Below are 21,602 nucleotides of genomic sequence, written 5' to 3' on the forward strand. Positions count from 1 at the left end.
CCAAGATATGTCCCCAAGCACAGTTTCTCTCTGGAAGTGAAAACCAAGCAAACATGCAGGCAGTAGGGAAAGTATTTCAGCCTGCACTTCTTGAGCTGTCGCAGCTTGACACTAGTTCTGCGGCTTTTTTTCTTTTTGTCTCCATCCCTGCAAACTGTTCAAGCAGCAGGGAAGTTGGATTTCTCAAAAACAGTTTTGCTTGTTGGGTCTTGCAGTTCTTCATTAAGTGATGGAGTTACATGGTGTGGAAAACTCTGTGGGAATTCAACAATAATGATGTGTGCTCCTTGAGAGGCATTTCCCATCACTTTTGTATTGGATTTCAGAAGTATTTTAGGTAACTGATCTATTTCTCATGGGTGCCATTGTGGGTACTTTATTTCCATGTACATGGATTTATTTCAAGTTTGTTTTTGTTATGTGGAGGAGACAGCTGAGAAAAACTTAGGCAGGAGAAGATGCACAAGTAAGCATAATGGTCTAACCTAAGATCATTCCTCTGCAGAATCTCACAGCTTTAGACTTTTTTTGTCAACATATATTAAACTGTACGGGCTATGGCATGGATTGGCATAGGTTTTGATAAGTTGTCATTCATTCCAAAACATTTTGTGAAGAACCTTCAGCACTTTTTCCTGGTCTTCACAACTTTGCTGTGATATCTGACAGGGATGCCAGATGGCCCGATGAGATAAACATCAAACAAGTAAAGTGTCCCGGCATCCAGCCCTTTGATGGTCTCAGTGGTGACAGCTCGCTGGAGATTGACATCATAGAAATACTTGCACAGCACTTTCTCCGACTTGTGCCGAGATTCAGGCCCAGAGCACCTGTCTGTGCTCCGCAGTTCCGTCCACACTTGATCTTCTTCGATCCGTTTCTTGTACACGCAGTACTTGCTCTGCTCCTGTGTTCCTAGCCAGGCAACGGTGACGGAATTGCAGGTCCTCAGTTTGCTGAAAGACTTGATCTTTAAGCTTTCTGGAAGAAGTGGGAATAAGGGCTTATTGAATTGAGAGGAGACCTGTACTTTCACAGAAGAGTTGGATTCCTCTGTGGACCTCAGCTGCACCAGGTATGTGTCCAGCAGCTTTCCCTTCAGTGACAAATACCTCAGTCCCAAAATGTTTTCTGATGCCACTGTTTTACCATTCTTTGTTATGTGAACCCGTACCTGACCACGACACAACTGAAAGGTAAATTGTACTTTCTTGTGCCTCGCTTGGTACTGCAGAGTGTGGAATTTCTGCTTTTTTCCATCCAGGACAACCTGAACCACCTTCCCATCTTTCAGCTCCATCACCTTAGGTTCAGGTTCTTCTAGAGTTCTTGCAAATGTCCCAGTGTAAGCAGCGCTGGCGTTTGTGAGGAGGTTGACAACAAAAACGTCAAAATAATACTGAGTGCTGGGACTGAGATTGGGCACAGTGTATGTGTTCTTGGTACCCATGCATATCTGCCTGACTTCCCCACTGCTCGCTCTGTTGATGATGCTCAACTCACTGTTGGACAATATCATCACCTGCTGTGGCTCAAGAAGGTATGGAGACAGAGACAAAGCTAACGTAGCTGGCAGTTTCATTCCAGAAGATCTGATTGCTGTCTCAGCAGCACACAAGCTCTTATAATTATGCTTTTCATTAACTAGGAGACAGTACTGTATGTTTTCTCGATGTTGCAAGACAGAGGGACTGTGTTTCCAGGTCAGAGTCACCGTTGTATGGCCAATGCCAACCACATCTAAGCGTGGATCCAGCGGCAGTTCTGGGTAGAGGTGCCCAGACGTTGTGTCAGTTGTTAAGTACACGGTGATGTGTGTGTCACGCTCGGTGGATAAGAACTCCAGCATGTAGAGGGCAGAATGAGAAGACATGCCCATGTACGTCTCTACAGAATTTCCCTTGTAGTTGAAAATGGTCGACACAAAGCTTGTAGCCTTCTGGGCGTTTGAGACATCTTCTGTATCGTGGTCACCTGCAAGCAAAAAGCAGACCTGTAGCTTGCTTTCATAGAGGTCAAAGCACATTGCTTAGGTTTCCTTGTTTGTGTCAGGGCACATCCTACTTCCTACCCTCCTGAAAATAATTATAGCTAAAGATGCTTTTTGCTACTGGCCATTTATTAAAAGAAAATTTGAGTGACTTTTTTATTTTAACTGCAGTTGTGGAACTGTTTTCAAAAAGACTAATTATAAAACCCCAGCTTGCACAAGCTTGAACTTTAATGTGCCTGATGCACCTACAATTTTCTTCTTCCACTATTTTTTTATTTAGGTATTTTTCTTTAAGGAGACTAAACTACTTTGAAAGTAGTTTATTTTAGTTTTGTGCCTCTGTCTCCTATGAGGAGGAAAAACATCACTTCTAAAAGAACAGTATTTGAACTCCTCAGTTGGGTTTATCTGTCTGACAGGAAAGAACTTGTTAGTGGCAGCTTTCAGATCATAGTTTTTTTAAATTAAAAAAAAAAAATCATTCCAGAAATCATGGAAAAAAAATGGATTTTCCTCTTAGGCTGAAGTCAGGATAATGCCCGCGGCCATGGTAAATATTCCTAGAAAATCAAATGGCTAAATCTTCTGCACGACACTGGGAGATAAACCAGATGATGACTGGTTTAGGTGGCCTAAGCCACAGAGAAACATCTGAGACAGTTCCTCCCTCTGGCTGGGCTGACTGGCAAGCCTGCCTCGATAGTGCTGTGTAGCAAGATTTCCTTAGGAAGAAGGTGGTTTTAAAACTGCATGGAGATCCATGGCTACAAGCAGTGTGTTCTGCAATGTGCTAATGTTACCGCTATCAGCTTAGCTTGGTCACAGAAGGCAAGATTACAGAGGAAGGATGGGGAAAGAACAAAGAGTTCATGAAGCTGATCCATGCTTGTGGTACCAGAACTACCCAGTGTTGTTCCCAAATATTACCCTGAGTTTTTGATGTATATAGATGTAACCTCTCATTTTCTTGAATTGATGGCAGAATTCCATGGACTGCAAATCTCACCTATGGAGACATGGGTGTCCTCTCCATGGTAGAATTCAGAGATGTTTAAGCTTGTGGCAAACTTTCTGTAACAACACCCCTTCTGAGTAACTTAGGCCTTCTGTCTCTGCTCAGGCAGGCTGAAGGTCTTACCTTGTGCTACTTTTCCAAGGAGGCTTGCTGAAGCCTTGTGCACAAGTATGCTCCATTCGATGGGAACGTCACAGGGGGTCACTGTTATTGAGAAAGGTGCCAGGGCTCTGCCTTCCTCCAGAACGAAGTAGTACCTGTAAATGTGGATTAGAAATAGAGCGAGAGCTGCAAGAAATGCAAGTTTACCACTAAAAGTTGTCCCTTCTGATGTGGTCACTCCACGGTGGGTAGAGATGACTGCTCCCTTTTGAGGCGCATCAACACCAGGATGCATCTCACTTGCAGGATGTCTGAGCTGTGGGAAGAACATACGCTGTGCTTTTTCTAATTCACAAATGGTTGCTGGAAGTTGTGTCCACTTACCAGAGGCAGTACTTTTTTCCCACTGAATTTTAGTATGCTTCAGGTGAACAGCATATCTCAATACTTACCGGGATATTTTGGATGATGAATGTGGTAATCTGCCTTATAGATAACCACTCGTTGGCTAACTCTGGGGCAATTTGGTACACTCTCCTCACAAATTCCCTGACTGGAGTTCTGTGAAAGCTCCGAGTTTGTTTGTATCTGCTTGAATATCTACGACTTCATCTGTGTAAGATGAAGATAGAGTAATTGTAGCCAGTCCTGGAGATTATCAGGTATCACTGGCAGGTTCAGACAGTTCTGTTTTAACTTCCTTTTGTGACAGAGGCTGCTGTGTGTTAATACTACAAAGGGACATCAGTCTCCCCAGTAAATTCTTTATTCCTGCTTATTTACAGTAAAGCCAAGCCTCCTGTCTCACTCCTTTGGTCTTTTTTTCTGTTGTTTCCGTAAATGTTGACAGTGTACAGCCACAGAAATATTTGGACTCGGGTCACTCACTCTGCAGTTAAATGCAGGCAATTGTAATTCTGTTTGCTTGCTGGCGAGACAAGCCTACTCATTATGGATGGATTATGTCCGCCTAAAGGTCTGGCTTGCTTTCAGGATGTGGCTACTGGTCCGGAGTTAACTTTCACTGGAAACAGCTCCACATTCCCAAGTCTTTTAAGCCAAGTTTGGTCATCTGATTTCCTTCTTGGATGGCTTCGGGTCTTATAAGGTTCTTACTTGATCATGCTACCCTGACTTTTTTCTTGTGGGTTTTTTTTTTTTTTGATTCCTAGTAGAAACCTTAATGTTATGTCACAATAGCACAGCATAATTCACTGTTCTTAGATTTAAACACCGATTTCCCTTCAAAAAGGAGAGCTTCTAGTTGTGATCTTGTGAGCATCATGGCATTATGTAATGTGCCATGTGCCAGTCTGTGCAGTGCACGTCAAGACCAAACCATCTGGCTCACCCTCTGCTCCGTGACTGCTCTGCTCAGATGGACATCAGAAGCTGTACTTGCGGGTCACTGTTCAAAGGATTCTGGTGGATAAACCACTTGAAGTGCCTCTCTTCTTAAACAGGCAGATCAGTTAGCCTTTCCTGCCTAATATGCAGTGCCAGTTCTAATATTTAGATAGGGCACCAAACTTTGCAGCTATTTGGAGGAAGTGAGGAATCCGGAATTTCCACACACAAAGCATATTTGATCTTAGCAAGCAATAGCTCCATTCAACTAAAACATTTCTAGCATGCAGGATGCTGATGGAAGTCATTCTGATAAGAGAAGTCTGTACACACGTTCTACTGATTTTTGGGGTAGCTACTTTGGTAAAATTGTCTTACAGCCAATGTAGGAAGGCTGTGTCTGCGGCTCTGAAGCCAGGTTGTTTATGTGACAGCTGTTTGCTGTTGGAGCCCCCCAGTTCTGTACCATCACAGAAAGCTGCCTGCAGTGCACATGTGAACCTGAGCTTTGTCTTGGGGGGTCTCCAGACTGGGCAAAATAACAACAAACATTGGGGGACACTGAGCTGGGCAGAAACAGCATGGTGTGTCTCAGGAAATCCAGTGGATGCTGATGGAGCTCTGCAGGCTCTTTGCTTGTGCTGGTAGTGTGCAGCTACTGGTGTCGTAGGGAAGTACCTGAGAACAGGCGTGACTGACTTGCTCTTACCTTTTAGGGATATCCTTCAGCAGGTGAACTGTGGTTTCCTTACCATCGGCAAGAATCAGAGAGTGGTAGAAGTTGAAGAGGTTGCTCTTGAAGCTCTGTTGCAAACTGCTGGTGGGTGCTTTAATGGAATGACACAAGCAAGCAGCCGTGAGAAGATGGAGAGGCAGATAAAACCAGCACCAAGACATCTTCAGTACTGCAAAGTGAAATGACAAAAGTGAATGTGAACTCCTGTCTTGAGGGAGAAAATCAGTGACCTTCTCTTGTTGTTCCCTTAGTGATATTGATCATAATCACAGCAAGCCAGGCATTCAAACAACCACTCTCTACTTTGCTGTATTGCTTCGAATTCATTGAGAAATATTTTTTTCAGACCTTATGGTGAAGATTTAATGGCAGAAGTCTTTAATTATAGGATTACATACATATATATATATATATATATATATACATGTACTTACATAGTCACTGTGGCACAAATTCAATATCATGTAAAAAACAAAACAACAACCTTCATTGCTGATGGAATGAATGGAGAATTACACTAAAATTTTTCCTAGTTTATAAAATTCATTTACTAAATTCAAAGCTGGGTTATTTGTAATGGAACTTATTTTGAAACTCATAAGCAGTTACTATCCCAAACGTACTTTTTCTCAGAGGCCATTGAATTTTTTTCATAACAGACTGTACGTCTCTCATGACTATAGGTATATGTAAGGAAGATCAAAAGTTATTTGGAGTTGGATGAGATCTTGCTTGATGAGAAGTGGCACATGCTGGATAAGTAGCCCTATGTTGATTCTAAATTAATTTGTGTGCACCTACTTTGGAAGGGAATCTTGCTGTTCGGGTAGCTGCATAAATCCTTCCGAGATTGTGAATTGCACATCTTTCACACCTGCATCACTTCCAGACCGTCGCAGCATTTGCTACTCACTGCTACTATAACAGCTCTGTAGTATTCACCCTTACTGGGTTTCAGAAATCATATATGCCCACCCCCTTTTGTCAAGAGGCTTTATTATCAGCTTCAAATCTATGAAAGAAAAACACACTGCCAGAGCTCACCTATGGAGATGCCTGTTATTTGAACTGTTCTTTGTACATCATACAGAACTACACAGGAGGCTCCAGTTCAGACAAAATTTTGACAGCACACGGTTATGTGAGCTTGTTGATTGTCCTTGCAACCTTTTCTTTCTGCCACATCCCGCTCCGGAAAGGGAAAAATGCAGAAGTGGGAAAGGCTTTAAAGAGAAGGGAATAGACCTTTTAAAAACAGGTGACAGCTGTAGCTCAGGGATTTGGAAAGCAGAGGGAGCTCTGTGAGCAATATCCCTTTATGGGAAAAGTAGTCTGTATCTTACAAGCAGCAAGAAGGAGTAAAGATCCTGCTTGAATCTAATTATCAGTCAATGATGAAGAGGACATAGAAGACAAAGGTTCAATACTTTGTAATTTTTACTTGTTTCTGAGAGCAGACATTTCTTCTTGGTGTCTGAAAAGGTGCTTTGGACTTCAGCACTCAGTCTACAATGCAGCAGAGCTGCTGATCATTGAGATTCACCTAAAGGAGTCTGTAAAAGAGCCAGTTCCTTTATAAATTCATTCAAGATCTGCACTCTTGAAAGTAGTACTGAATATGCTGTGGACTTCTATGTACAAGACTTTTCATCAGTGATTCCCAAAGTAATGTATATCTTCAGAATTACTGAGACTATTAAAATTATCACTCCCAGATCATCTGAATGTCCTATTTAACATCCTAATAATTAGAATATTCCTTTCTTCTTTCAAGAGGTCTGTGATATTCCTAGCACCTGGCTGAATGTAAGACTAAACGACAGTCCAAACAAGTCAAAAGAATTGTTGAGAGGACACCACTTTTTAAATGTTTTTTATCAGTTTTCCTTATGAATATGAGTCAGTTCTCTCCCACTTTGTTATTCTTGTAGTCAAAATATAGCTTACACATCAAAAATATAACTCCAAATATTTTGCTTTACCTTTGATGCAATCCACGTTTCTTGCCTTTCAGAGAGGATTTAAAAAAGAAAAAAAGTCTGTCTGCTGCTTGAATGACAGGATCTCGCCAACCACGCTGACACCAGGGCAGCTCAGCTTTTCTTGTCCAGGAAAACAAATAAACCAGGCGACCGACCAACCTATAATCAGCTTATCCCAAAGAGAGCATCGTCCTGAAGGCTGATTTCGCTCAGTGACACAAACAGTGGACTCCTAGCCTCCTGAAATACATTACACAAAAAACACTCTGCTTACCTTGTGTGTTTCTGGCCAGATGATCCCCAGACCACTTGCTTGCTTTACTGGAAAAGCATACAATAAAACAACATAGACTTTTCAGATCTCTGTAGACAGATGAAAACCACAACTGTGCAACCAGTTCAACAGGACAGAACTGATTTTTCCATATGGCTCCTGAACAGTCATTGTAACTAAAATGCTTGCAGCCTTTCAGGAAAAGAAAAAAAATAGTGTTGATATTTTGTTAGGTTGGGGCTTTTCAAAGGTTATTTTGAACTTGCAGGTTTTTGAAGTCTTCCCACCCCTGCCTGCTGCTCTTTCAGGTCCGGAGCTCTTTCGGGAGGGCTGCGCGGCACCGCGGGTGCTGCCTGCGGACAGCGGGGCTTGAACCTGCACAGGGTGTCCGCCAGCCGGCTCGCAGCCTAATCCCAGCCCTGGCTGGCCAGGGAGCAGGTCTGTGACAGGAGCGCACAGAGGAGGAGGGGGCCAGGCAGAGAGCGGTTAACCCTTGTTAGCCCACGCCAGCAGCCAGCCAGGGGCACACCGGTCTCCCCCAGAAATGTCTTGCATTAGCAGCTCGATGGAGCAAGTCCACGGAGCGTGCAGGCTCCTTGCCCCCAGTGCTGCAGCAGTGGCAGGCTTTCTCCAGTGTGCTTGCGGTTCTGCTGGTGGTGGCCCAACAGGTGCTGCCTGGCGCACGGAAAGGAAGGGAGAAGAGCTGCGAGGCAGGGAACGCTTTGCATTTCTTGTGCACGCAGGAATTAGCAAGCCTTTGAAGGCTGTCGGGAATCTCCAGCACGGAGCTGTGGAGATTTCTGGCAGAGGCTTTGTAGGGAAGAAACTCCAAAAGCGCTTGGGCTGCTTTGTGGCTAGGGAAGCAAGCAGGGAAAAGGTGCTTGGGAAACTGCCTGCAACCAGTGCAAGTGCTTCCTTCTGCGATCGGGGCGGTGAAGCAGTTGCAGCAAAGCTGTGGTCCTGAGAAGGCCTGCTCCTGCTGAGCGACAGCAGGGTACGGCCGGGACACGTCTGCTGCTTCTTTCTTCTTGGCCTGAGATGGCAGGATGGGAGCTCATCTCTGTGAGGACGTCTGCTCTGCTTCTTCAGGTCTGCTGGGAAGGGCAAGTCCCAGAAAGCTGCATCGGCTTCTGGGCAGGTACTTTGCGGGGCTCAGAGGCAGAGGATGGCAGGGAGGCTAGGCCTCTTGCTTATTTTAAAATAAATTCAGTGTTTGAAGAGAGTGACTTGCAGTAACCCTTTACCATTGTCCCCCTGGACTTGGAGTTGTATTATTTAAACCTTCCCAAGACTAGGAGCTTGCTAAGAAGAGGGGCAGGTGAGGGAGAAGTAGGAGGAGGTTTCCACAGATTTTACATAACATACCCCTAAGAAAACATACATTTTTCTCATCAACAGATACAATGGAGAGAAACATTTACAGTGCGCTTACTCTCACTGCAGAAGATGATAGGAAAAATTAATCTGTTGTTTATCAGTGCTTTCCTAAAATTTAGTTGCACAAAGTATTTGCTGAGCAACTGGGCTGTTACCAAAGGGACAGCATGTGGGAGCCTCGATACAGACACTGTGTGATTGGGGATCTGGCACCACGGAGCTGGTGAGGGATCTTGCAAGATGTTTGCTGGAATGCTAGAAAAAGCAGGACTAAAAGATGTCCATGTAACAGATACCAGCTCATGTCCATTCGGAGCTAATGAAACCGTATGAACTAGTGAAAATACGTGTATAGGCACCCAGCCTGAAGCAAACCATTCTGCTAATGGAGGAGAAGCATGAGAAAAAGGTGCTGCAAATTCAGTAAGTTCCTGGACCAGGCACAGAAGAGGGAAGTGTAGGTTGGCTGAAGAGCATCAAAAGAATGTGGGCACAAAAGGAAGGGTATCAGCCCTAAGCGCAGAGACTGCAGCATGTTGATGCTGAGGTTTGGAGGGACTCCCGAGTGGCAGTGAGCAGGGCTGGGCTCGCTGTCTCACCCTCCAGACCCTCCCCACTTGTCTTGCCCTCAAGACAAGCCGTTCCCCAGGGCACAGTTCAGCTTCCAGGGCAAGTCATGGGCATCTGAAAACTGTCTGTAGTTTTAGCTTAATGCTTGAAGGAGCATGCTGTCTCCTGCTGCATAATGTGAACGGGGATGTCAGGTGAAAGAGGAGGACAAGGTGGTTTTACTGTAGAAGTAGTCCAATTCCTTCTTCCGTGATTTTGCACATACTTCCCATGTGTGTGTGCTTCCATGCTTTGCTGGATGTACATTGGTAGATTTAGAGGTTCACTGAACCGGTCTCAAAGAAAAACTACATATTCTCTACTGAGAAAGTAAGAGCTAAATTCATGACTCATAGAGCTTGACTGAACTCAGTGGAGTTACAACAGCGATAAATCAAACCCTTGATTTGACATAAAATTGATATGACAGACTTCTCAATTAAAAATAAAAATAAAAATAAAGTAGTCTATAACGAGCAGGCCCCGCTGTGCCTCAGAGCTGAATCAATGACTTCAGGAGTGCTGTCCAAGAGATCTTGCTCTTGTCCCAGCCCTGCTGGCCATTGACACCTCTCACACATGCAAGTGGTGGCCACCCTTGACATCAGAGGCTTGCCTTACAGTCTGCTCTGTAGCAGCTCTGCTAACAGATTGGTAACGCAGATGAAACCAGAGCAAGAAGTCAGACCATCAGGGAGCTAGCCTGAAGCTCTCAAAGACACTTCAGGTGTGTATTTCCAGCAACCACAGTCCTGGTTTCTGTGTTCTGGTAAAGGATCCGTGAGCCAGAGGAGCGTCCTGCAGCCCCTCCCAGCTGTCCCCCCGCACGCCCTGCCCGCAGCGTTCGGCGGCTCTTTCACAGGATGCTCTGCTGAGGGATGCTCGGGGTGATGCTCAGAGCCTGCAGGAGGGACAGCCTGCCCAGCACGCCTCCGGGAACCGATAGCACCTTCCTACTTGGCAGGTGGGTGCAAAAACTGACCGTGGGCATTTCTGATGAGGATCCAGTCCCCACCATCGGTACCGTGCACCACGGAGTGGTAACAGTGGTGTTCCCGTCCACAGCCCGGCTCCATCAGGGCCTGGCTGTAGCTGCCCACCCAGACAACTTCTCTGTGCCCCCGGCCCTGCTCGGGGAGCTCTGCTCCGTGATACTCTGTAAGCACATTAAAAATGCTTGGGGAAATAGAAATCTAATCTTTCAGTTACGAGGCAAGTAACGTTCCCCCCTTCTGTCTTTTACACATGTGCACACACACATATATTCAATGAACCACTAAGTCAAAATTAGTCTTTAACTTACAGCTACGTATCTGTCTGCAAAATATCTTTGTAACTAATCAGGGCTTACAACCTGTGTTCATAGCACTGAGTGGAAGTAGCTGTGGCTGTCTGATGTTTTTGAACATGTTCTGCATCTGATCTGTTGGCGTGATTGTAGCATCCCGATACATTTTGCATTTTGACCACTGCAAGTTCCAATCCATTCCTCTTGGCAGAAGACTCTAGCTTCGAACTTGTCCTGCTGGCTATGGAAGGGGGGCGCAAACTTCCCTAAAAATCCCCTGCCAAGTGGAGGGATTGTCGGAATCACTGCTTGACAGATACCAGAGCTAGTAGGTCCTTGAGAAGTTAACATGATGATGGTTAGTATTGCTGCTCAAAAAATATCTTCTTAGGCAGCTTTGGCTCCAGAGTCACACTTTCCTTTGAAACTGTGAAAGACAAGCCTAAGCAAGAGTCCAGAGCTTAAAGAGCTCCACCGAGGGTACAGTCGTGGGGCAGCTGCTGATATTTCTTCCAGGTTTTGTTAAGCCCTGGCAATGCACAAACATTCAAAGGCCTGTCTGATAAGAAAAGCTCTGGTCTGTTCCTATTCAGTGGCTTTAATAAGCAGGAGAGACAGGGAATTGCTCTGAAGTGAAAAGCAGACTTGGAATTTTCCTGCGGCAGGAAATAAAGGAATAGGTTGGTTCGGAAGCTAGGGGGTTGTCCCAGCATCGCATATTGGCTTTGTAGGATGAAAAGCCAGTGCCTGCTGTATTTTGGATTCATACCCTCTTTGGTATGTCTCTGTTAAGATGTTCTCCAGAGGATTAGGTAGTGGTGATTGCTGTAAATTCGGAAATTGCAGATGAAGTTTTTTGCTTAGCCGTCCCTTGCCAGGGAATAAGATGCTGCTGCCTTTATACTTGAAAATGATCTTTTTTTCTGATACTATTGAAACAAAAGATAGCCTTGAAGGGTCTTTTAGTAAGCAGCCATCTAAAAAATATGGAAATATGATTATCCCTCACTATATTCTCATTCCACATTTTTAAGAGTAGTAGTAGGTAGTTAGAGGAATCCAGAGACCAATTAGACAGGTGATAGAGGGGAGATTTCCTATGCAAAGCTCTGATTTTCCAGGATGTAAGAGATTGCTTCTGAGGGTACTATATACAATTTATTGGGAAAATTCCCTATTTTTGTGGCAGAATGTGTTCCTCCACAAGAGTAAATTCAGTGCAACAGAGGAATCTTTGAGTCCCCAGCCAGGATTCAGTATTACACTAACAGCTTCTTTATGAATTAAAGAGGAAAACATATTGAAGGTCCTGAGCTGCTATTTCCATTTCCTTTTCCTTTTACTGTACCCCCTGGCTTTCAGGATTTTAGGTTAAGTCTTGTTAAATGTGCCTTAGAAAGCACCTACCAAATTCCCATCACAGCAGCAGATCAGCTGGGGCAGGTAAGGAATAACAACGTGAGGGTTTCCGTTCAGCTGGAAGCTGCTGAACATTTCCGTTGCCAAAGTCACAGAAAGGAAAGAGGTGGCATTGTCCCTAATCAGCGCGCCATTTTAATGGGGTAATCCTATATTTTGTGTTTAGCTACAGTCTTGCTTGTTTTACATGCCAAAGGATTAAACTCATATAAATAGGACTAATCCCCCCTTGTGAACAAGGAACATCCAAGTGTTTTCTATGGCAGAGGTTCTCAAGTGCCACTTTAATTCCTCTTAATGACAAGTTGGAGAGGAGCAGGGCATGTTGAGCAGCCAGGCTCTTGCTCTTAAATCAAGCACAGGCCTGCCAAATTTCACTTGTCTGGAGGGAAAATCTCTGATCCCGCGCTACTCCACAAGCTTTTTACAAACACCTTCGGTCTGGCCAGGAGGCCTTTCGCCGTGTGGGTGCTGGTTTCACGTAGACCATCTCACTTCCCTCTCGGGCCCCAGGGAGAGCTCCCTCCTTCACATCTCCGTGGGCATTTACAAGCAGCCGAAGTTTCCACCTGCAGCACAGAACGGATTTTCAGCAGGATGTGATCCCTGCTCCTTGCTCTGTGTGTCCCCAGGGGCTGCAGCGGCTTGCTCCCAGGAGCATTGAACTACAAAGTGCATGTTATGGTGTTGTCAGGAAGGCAGATTGCATTTGTTTCCCTTACAGACATCTCCTGCGGTGGCCGGCAGAGCAGGAGTTAAGCGCTGTCCTCTTTTCTGCCTTTGCTGGCTGGAGTCACTGGCATCCCATCTGGCCCAGGCTGTCCTCAGCCCTTCCCGGCCGTCTCTGGGGAAGGCACTACAATACCCAGGAATTTTAACAATCCTAAACAGATTGGGGGCCACATATGGAGCAAAATGATTAGATTATAAGAAATCCAATCACATTTGCTGCCCCGGCCTTATATTTGTAAGCATTCGGGATCAGGCTTTCTGCTCAATTACGAATATTTTACATGCAGCAGAGATAAAGTTATTATGTTCATCTCTCCATTTTGTCCCCACAGGAATAGTATCCATGTTAATGTTTGGTTGTAGGAATTTAATGAATAAGTTAACATTACATCTAATAAAATCTGCCACTTTTGTCATAAATTGTCATAGCGACCTACTGTTCATGGCAGTCGTATTTACACTATACAGGAGAAGGAATACAAAACATACTCATACATATGTATCCAGAAGGGGAAAAATAATCCCTGTGCTTGCTGATTCTGCCTTGTGTATCCTATTATTTTTTTTCTGAGTGCAGTGAAAGAGTTGGATATTTCATGAGTTCATTTCCGTGAAAGAATTTTTTAGCAAAAATTCTTCATTGAGCAAACCCCTCCAAGTGTGAAGCATAAGTATAAAAAATGAATAGAAAACCACGCAGCTCGTCCTCCAGTCATCTCATCCTTCATCTCTTGCTATCACCCTCCCTTTTGATGCAGGAATCACCGGGCAGGAATACAGGTCCTTGCAAAGTTGCGGAGGATCTTGTAAAGCCAGCGCAGCTTTTTGTCCAGAGGCAAGCCTAAAAGGCCACAAACCAGCACAAGGGCTCCGCAGGGAATTCTCGGAGTGGAAATGCAGAGCTGGCGGAGCTGGCTCTCTTCGCTTTCCTTCCCACAGACCAGAAGTTTTGCCTGGGGTGAATTTTCCACTTAGAAAAGTTGATTATAAAAATCGTCTTGCTAATTCTTCTCCCGACATCTTGGGTAAGATGTTAAGTCCTCAACAGCCCCTGAAGGAAGCGGTCTGCCAGGCTGCTGAAAGCAGGGATTGCTGTACTAGGACTGCCTAATAACCACCCAGTGCTTTATCTTGTCTCTGGCACTGCTCTGCAGCAGGAGCCCCAGCTCTTTGCTGCAGCACGGTAGCACACCTAAGACCAGTGATTAAGAGCAGTAGCTGGAGCCAGCTAATGCTTCAGAGTCTCCAGGAAAGTTGCAGCGTTGATTTTTTTTTTTTTTTTTAACATGACTGCTCTAAATTTACAAGCTATTTTATGGACTCATTAATTTTTCACAGGGGAAAGATAAATGAGTGGCTGGAGAGGAGCTCAGAATACGGGCTATTTACGCTTAATTTATAAATTATGAACTTGAAAGCTGACGCTTTATGGTGCTTGGTATCATTTCATAATGAAATGGAATGAATCACTCTGCTTCTACGCGGGCTCTGGCATAACATCCACGTCTACACCGCCAGGCAGTTTCTGACAGCAGTGACTGAGCACTGCTCAGCCCGGGGCTGGCAGAGGGGTTTCCTTTGCAATCATCTCAGCTCATTTTCCTTGCCATTCCTCCTGCTTTCCTCCGGCAGACGCTTGGCCCCCTTGCTCTGCAGCTTGCAGGTTACCCCTTAAAGTCCAGGCATGGTCTGGGCAGACACCGTGACCCTGCTCTGACTTCAGAACCCGCTGGCTTCACCTCTGTACCCAAGGAGGCGTGAGTCAGGCTCACTCACCCTGCTGTGACTACCAAATCACCCCATGAGGTTTCTGCAGCATGAGGGGGAACTAGGGAAATCTAAGGCAGCTCCAAAGTGCAGAGGATCCGCGGAAATCCCACCGTTTACATGATGCTTGCAGGACTCAGGTTGCACTGAATCAGACGCCAATGTGTGTGCAAAGAAAGCACAGCCACACGCTCATGTGGGGCTAATTCAATATTCTCTCTACACTGACACTGCTGCCTACGTGTCAGTCTGCCTTAAAATACTGCTCCTGACGTTAGATTAGCTCCGGTGTTTTCCACCATTTCGGATTTATTCCTGACACTGGCCTCATTTATTTTACCACTTGGCCAGTGGCCATTTCTTACCAAGCCTGGCCTTTAGATTTCAGCGTGAAATGAAATGTCACCACCTTGTTTGCCCTCCCCTTCGGCACCCAGCCTCCCAGGGCGCTGGGAGCAGCCCGAGAAGCCAGTCCAGCCCCTCGGCTCTTGCTGGGACACGGGGCTGGCAGCACAGCGATTTGCCTCCCCGTACCTCAAGTCCCTGAAGTGAAATTGCTCTGGTCTTGGGTCAGACTTGATTTTAATTGGTGTCTAGTATCAGGACTGTATTAAGAAAAATTGTCGTGACAAAAATTCACCGCTTTAGCTCCAGGTCAGCGCCTCCACCAGCTGGGCCCTGGCGGCTGGGGGAGCTCCTCTCCTATGCCCATTTTTATGATGTGGGTTTCCCAGATTTTCTTGGCTGGAGCAACGTGCACGAACGTGTTACCTGTTCTCTGCAACCTCTGTTACCAGCCTCTGCAACCTCGGACTGCGTAAACCAAAGAATAAACACGTGTTCTGCCCTCACCTGGCTCCTGGGATGAGTTTGCTGGTCTGACATACCCAGATTTATATTCCTGATCTATGCTAATAAATCCTCTTTTCATGGGGGAGGAATCAGGGAATGGGAACTTTGAATGAGGGACAAGGAACTGCTGGGAAAGCAAACATTGGTAAGAGCCTGCACTGGGAAAACAGCTTTCTAAACCAAACTGCTCCCAGAGCGATTGCCAGGGAAGCAACAGTCAATTCCTAGAGGAATTAATCTCCTCATAATCGCCTGTGATGAGTGTCTTTATCATACTAGCTGAGTGATTGCACTGCTGTCAGCAAGGGATTACTGTTAATTGATTAAAATGTTGTTTCGCTGCGGTATGCACCTGACTTATTATCCAAGGGAGGGAGAAACCTTGGCTCAGAGAGAGGAGCCAAAAGAGTTGGGGGAGAAAGGAGGGAAGGAAAGTAGATTTTCCTCAAAGGATCTACTCAGAAATACAAAGCAGGTTGTCAGAAAAAATGCATTCAAAGGAATAATGTCTCTCTCCCATCATATTTCAACTATAAGACCTCAAGGAAATGAAATTCACCCTCAGGCTCCAACATGCCCGTCTGATCCAGCCATAGAGGGAAGCTGAACTGGGGAGCGCACGTTGCACTCGTATGGAAATGTGAAATCTAACAGCCAGCTAAGGAAAGTCAGCAGTCTACGTGGTCAACAAATGAGACATTGCTTGGGCCAAGTTGGCTTTATTCCTGGGCTTCGTAAGCCCACACAAGAACTCTCTGCACTTCAGAGCAGATGATCGAGTTAGCTTTATTGTGCTCATACGAGCAAGCCAACAATGGCTTTTCCAAAGTTTGGTGGGTTTTATTTATTTATATATATAAATATATATATAAATATATATATTTATATTTTTTATATATATATAAATAAACATATATATATAAAACACGAATGTCACACCTTTCTGGAGTGAATCCTTTTTTCCTCCCCTCACAAGACTAGTGAAAATGCTTGAGGGCCCCAGTCTGCAAGCACTGCCCCTGAGTAAGCGACAAAGCTTCTCCCCGTGAAGCTCTGCCCAGGGTAAGCGGTTACGAGGTTGCGCCTGTGGCCCAGAGAACCCATTCTGGCTTGGAAAGGTGCAAAGAACACACTTGTAATTGCACAGTGAAAAAAAAGCCAATTATAAAATGAATACCACAAACAGCACAGCTTAGTAAGAGGTGGGCCCCTTACCTTTGAGATAGAAATGCCACACACTTTCATCATTTCTACATAGCGGTTTAATGCACAAAAGAGGCTGACAAATCTGGCAGTCTGACCACATATTTTCCACTTATTAAAATGAAATGTGTGTGACCATTTCTCCAAGCTGCTTTGGGAGTATCTGCCTATTAAATTTCAACAGAAGAGACTTCCCTGAAACTTTCCACTCCTCAAAAAACTCCTTCCCACTTTGGCAGCTCCCACAGGAGGATCTGAGTCTGCGGCTACCTTCATTATTTGGAAAGCCCGAGGGACATATGTCCCCAGGACACAGTGTGGGGCAGTGGCGAGGTGCCAGACCTGCACGCTGCCTGATCACAAGCACGCTGCTCACAGCATCATTGCTTCATGTGGCCCCACACGGGAGGAGCAGGCTGAGCGCTTTCACAGAGGCTGAACTTGACCCTGAGGAGCAGCTTTGTTCTTCTTGGTCAGAAGTGCCCGAAAGCTATGCAGGGAAAGCACAGGTGCGGATGATATTCATGCTCAGAGAGGGAGATTGTTGTGATAACTTGCTGAAATACCTGTGCCATGTGAGCTCCTCCACTGTAAACCGTACTGCAAAGAGGTTTTTGATGGCAAAAAGTGGCTCAGAAATCTTAACTTCCCTCCTCAACCACCCCCGCCAGCTCGTGGCCTGCACTCTGTTGGCACGTCCACATTCCTTCCCGTTAAACAGGGGGGGAAAAGAGTGGAAGCTGGTAGGGATGGGTGGCAGAAGCTGCCCACTAGGATAGGCGGAACATGACATGCGGCTTGTGGGATGTGCTAGGAGCCTTCTCTGGAAGCAGAGGATAAACCTCATCTGTGTAAAGTCACCAACGTTGGCCGAGCTGCTGCAGATCCAGAGCTCAGCTGTTGTCAGGTTCTTTTTGCTGATGCAGACCACGAGCTAGAGAGGGAAGTGCCCTCATTTTATTACACAAACAGCAATGTATATCAGTTTTTAAATACTCAGATAAAAAGGCTTCAAGCCATGCGTGCTTTTAAGGTCCTCTCACAGACCTCTGTCTAATAAAAATCTGTTTGGCTTTTGTTGCTGATTTCTTTTACTTATTTAGAGAAGAAAAAGCCTGCTTTCGCCTTGATGGCCTCCCCAGGCTTCTGCTTCCCTGGGCAATACTGGGATGAAAACTGGGATGGCTGGTCAAAACAGAGGGCAGCTGATGCTATGTTGGTTACATTCCCTTTGAGACTTACCTTGTTCTTCCACTTTCCCGTTCTTTCTACCTGTTCTCTCTCTCACACACATACAGGAAAACATAGCTTTGGGCAGTCCTGTCTGCAACTCCCTGCAGCGAAATTTGTGAAGGTGACGTTTCCTTGTGAAGAACATTCATCCCAGCCCTGGGGTTTCCAGTTTTCTCCCCATTTCTGTTGTTATCTCCACTGTTAACTCAGACTGTCATTCTGGGCAGGTGTGTGTCTTTGGTCTGCCCCTTCTGTGCAGTGGGCAATGCAATACTTCTGCCTTCTCACTAAACCCTGTGTTGGAAGATGAAAGAAAGTTTGAGAAACCTTTGGAAACCCTGGCAAAAATACAAACTGTTATAGGTGCCAGAAATGAAAAACAGTGAAATAACCATCTGGAAATAATAGTAATAGCTCCACAGAAACATAAAAGCATATCTTATAATATTCATAGCATGGCTGAAAGCGCTTATCTGTTCCCTGTATTGAAATACCAATTTCTGAAGCATATGCAAAGAAGTTAGGCTGCAATTTGATAGGATGTGCTGCCCTGAACATTTTGCTGTCAAGCACATCTTAAACTGAGTGATGACTGCTGCATAGTGACATTGCCTCTATTTCTGTCCATCAGCAATAGACAGCAGGCACCTGTGAGAGATGGTATATCGGCTTCTTAATTGTATTGTAATGTATATAGAGTTTCTGGAGCACACATTAGGACACTACCTGTGACCTTGAGAGTCCTGAGACAGCATGTTTTAATACTACTTCTTGCTTTACTATCTGTGTCTTTGTATTTTAGGAAGAAGAGATGCCCTCCTTGCAGAGCTCCCACGAACCAAAGGCCAAAATACCCAACAGCATGACTCATGTGCCTCTCTGTCACAGGGATGAAAAAGGGGAAACCCTTATTAATGGGAATTTAGTTTACGTTGTGCGTCCTGCATACCCAATGTTCTTGCAAAATGAAGAACAGGTGAATTTATAATGCTGGAACAGAGCCATGCTAGGCATGATAGATACGTTATCAGAACTAGAGACAAGAATAAATGTAATAGAATGAAATAACAATACTTCCAGTTTAAATGGAGATACCAGCTCTATCCAAGCAGTCCTGAAGAATGGTATGCAACATAAGTACACAGTATTCAACACATGCAACTGCACTAAGCAGTTCAGGGAGGAATTCTTCATTCTTGTGTCTCCAGTCCTGGAGCCTTTGGGAAGCACGCTCTCCTCTCCACTGAGGGTAAAAAATTCTTCTCTTTAGACGGGAATGAAAGCTTGCACACTTAGTGACGCCACTTGTTTCACTGAGCAGACATAAATGAGAGCATTGGTTGCCTGTCTCCCTCATGCATTAGTTTAGAGAATTCAACTATGTGAGCACACAGCTCCTCCTACGTTTAAATCAACCATTCTGTTTGCAGACCATGACCCTCTTGTCCTTTCTGCATTGCTAAATGGGGCAGGGCGGGGTGAGGATCTAACTGGGACCCAACGTGCTGTGAATGTGCACTTCTGTGGGGAGTCAGCTGGGAGAAGTTGAGTCACTGATCTCATTTTCAGAAGAGAGTGGATTAAATAGAAGGAAAGACTGTTTCCTTAAGACTGACATTTACAAGTATATGAATGCACTCAGAAATGAATGATAATCTGCTAATCTACTCCTACCTGTGGTTTGTCTCACAACACTTTTCGATGTTATCTGAGATGCATTATTATCTGAGGTGGGCTGGTCGACAGATTTGTGCTGCACAGCTTGTCAGCTTGTTGTGGAGTGTCCATTTAGGTTTTTGTCATTTATTCTCCATGTTTCTTCACTGCTAAACCACATTGCCACCATTCAAAAGTCAGATGATGCCAAAAAAAAAAAAAAAAGAAAAAAGAAGAGAGTTCCTCAGTTCCCTGACCTCCACTGACATCCTGAATTTCTCTGATGTGTTTCCAAACAGGTCCTCAGCTCTTAGGTCTATTTTTTCTGACCTCAGATGAGCAATCTGATCTGATCACAAGTAAGATCCTCATTTTGGGCATGCCCGACTGCACGTTGCACCACAAAGTCTTAAATTCAGGCTGGAGGTTCCCAACATTTGTTTCTCTCTCATTCTGAAGTGAGCAGGAGAGAAATGGTTGATTGTTTCCTGGGACTTGTAGAGCTCCCAGTGAGTGGCCATGATGAAAGGTCATCATTTAGTTCAGGACAAATTGCCTCTGGGCAGTTTTGGTAATAGACAGAAATGCAGACAGTCAAATAGGTACTTGTCCTCGGTGATAAGAGCTGATAATAATGGCTGATCCTTTCTTTAACACCACTACATTTATTTTTTTATAATACTGTGAAGAACTATGACGAAATAATATCTCTAAAAGAATGCAAGTTGATAAAGGTATAAATGGAGTATAAAGGTACCAGTGGAAGCATTGCTCTACAAGGTGAATTACAATATTATTAAAAAATCCATGAGTAGCTGAAACTGCAAAATACCGGTAGTTCAGCATCACACTGAAGAGTTAATAGCACTTTTCAAAACACCCAGACTATTCAAGTAGGATACAAAATGCGTGAGGGGTTAAATTACAGGGCATCTCACTTTCCTGATGTCTGGGAATGGAAAATGGACCTTTTCGACTCTGGGTAACTTTGGGATCTACTAATATGACTGAGAGTTATGATTGCCCTCTGTGAAATAGTGTAAGTCTTTTTCTCCGGATGAAAGAGCTCTCTCCCTCTGTCTGTCTTCTCCTCCCCCGATGTAACTCTCCTATAATCAAGTTTTGGTACTTTTGATGGGGAGAGTACACAAATGCCTCAGCAGCACAGTGAGAGGCTGTGTACAGCCTGCTGCCACACCAGGAATGGAAAAGGGCACGAGGGGGTTATGCAAACTGGATGAAAATCTTTCTTATCCTGACAGATCTGAAAGGATGATCTTGTATAAACTCTTTAAATATTTTTGAAAGTGCTTTTTAAATACTGAGGATATGCGGTCTTATTGCATTGAGTGACTAAAACCCAAGCAACAGTACTGCTTACACGCTGTGTGGAAATGACACTGCTATACAGAGCAGTTTCCTCCTGGCAGCATGGGGAAAGAGTTGTCACTGCCTTGCAGCATCTATTGGCATTACATTTGTCACATCTTCACTTGCTGGGGCTGCTCTGTGGGTGAACACAGGATATCCATCTGCAGTGCTGCCAATCAATAATTTTCATCAACATTCACTTAATTTTTAGCGTGGAAAACAATAACACTGCGCCAGGAGATAAGGGCAAGCCAGTGTCTGAGACAGCTTGGCGTGCTTTGATATTATCTCTCTATCACTGCTGTTCTGAGATTCTCAGATGAGCTCCAGGCAGCACAGTCTATATTACACAAGGACACACAGGCTATCTGGAGAGTTCGCTCGTCTTTCTGCTGGACAGCAAGACTGCCACCTTTTGTAAAGAAACGACTCCTTGGCAGGGTCTCTGCAGCAACAAAGAGCTGCGATGAGCTCGAGCTGCTGGCCCACTTGCATATTTACGGTCGTGGTTGGGTCAGACCCTCCCAACTGCAATCATGCTGAAAGCCAATATAACCCCATTTTTTATTGAAGCAGAAATAAAAATCAAAGAACAGATGTGAGGTGATGGACAAAGAGGAATTCCAAGGTTGTTGCACTGAGGTAA

At 44.8% G+C, this 21,602-nt stretch overlaps 1 protein-coding gene across 1 annotated transcript; it reads right to left on the minus strand.

Annotated features, from left to right (window-relative positions):
* Positions 1-622: 622 nt before the first annotated feature.
* On the minus strand, positions 623-5,354 carry LOC309880458 (protein NDNF-like; the record flags this gene model as incomplete). The annotated part of the gene is made up of 3 exons (XM_082765424.1): positions 623-1,974; positions 3,132-3,265; positions 5,167-5,354. 3 exons carry the CDS (start codon positions 5,352-5,354, stop codon positions 623-625), a joined length of 1,674 nt encoding a protein of 557 aa, XP_082621550.1.
* Positions 5,355-21,602: the final 16,248 nt, after the last annotated feature.

Source organism: Aythya marila (genome assembly GCF_965140915.1).
Source record: "Aythya marila genome assembly, chromosome: 7".
NCBI lineage: Eukaryota > Metazoa > Chordata > Aves > Anseriformes > Anatidae > Aythya > Aythya marila.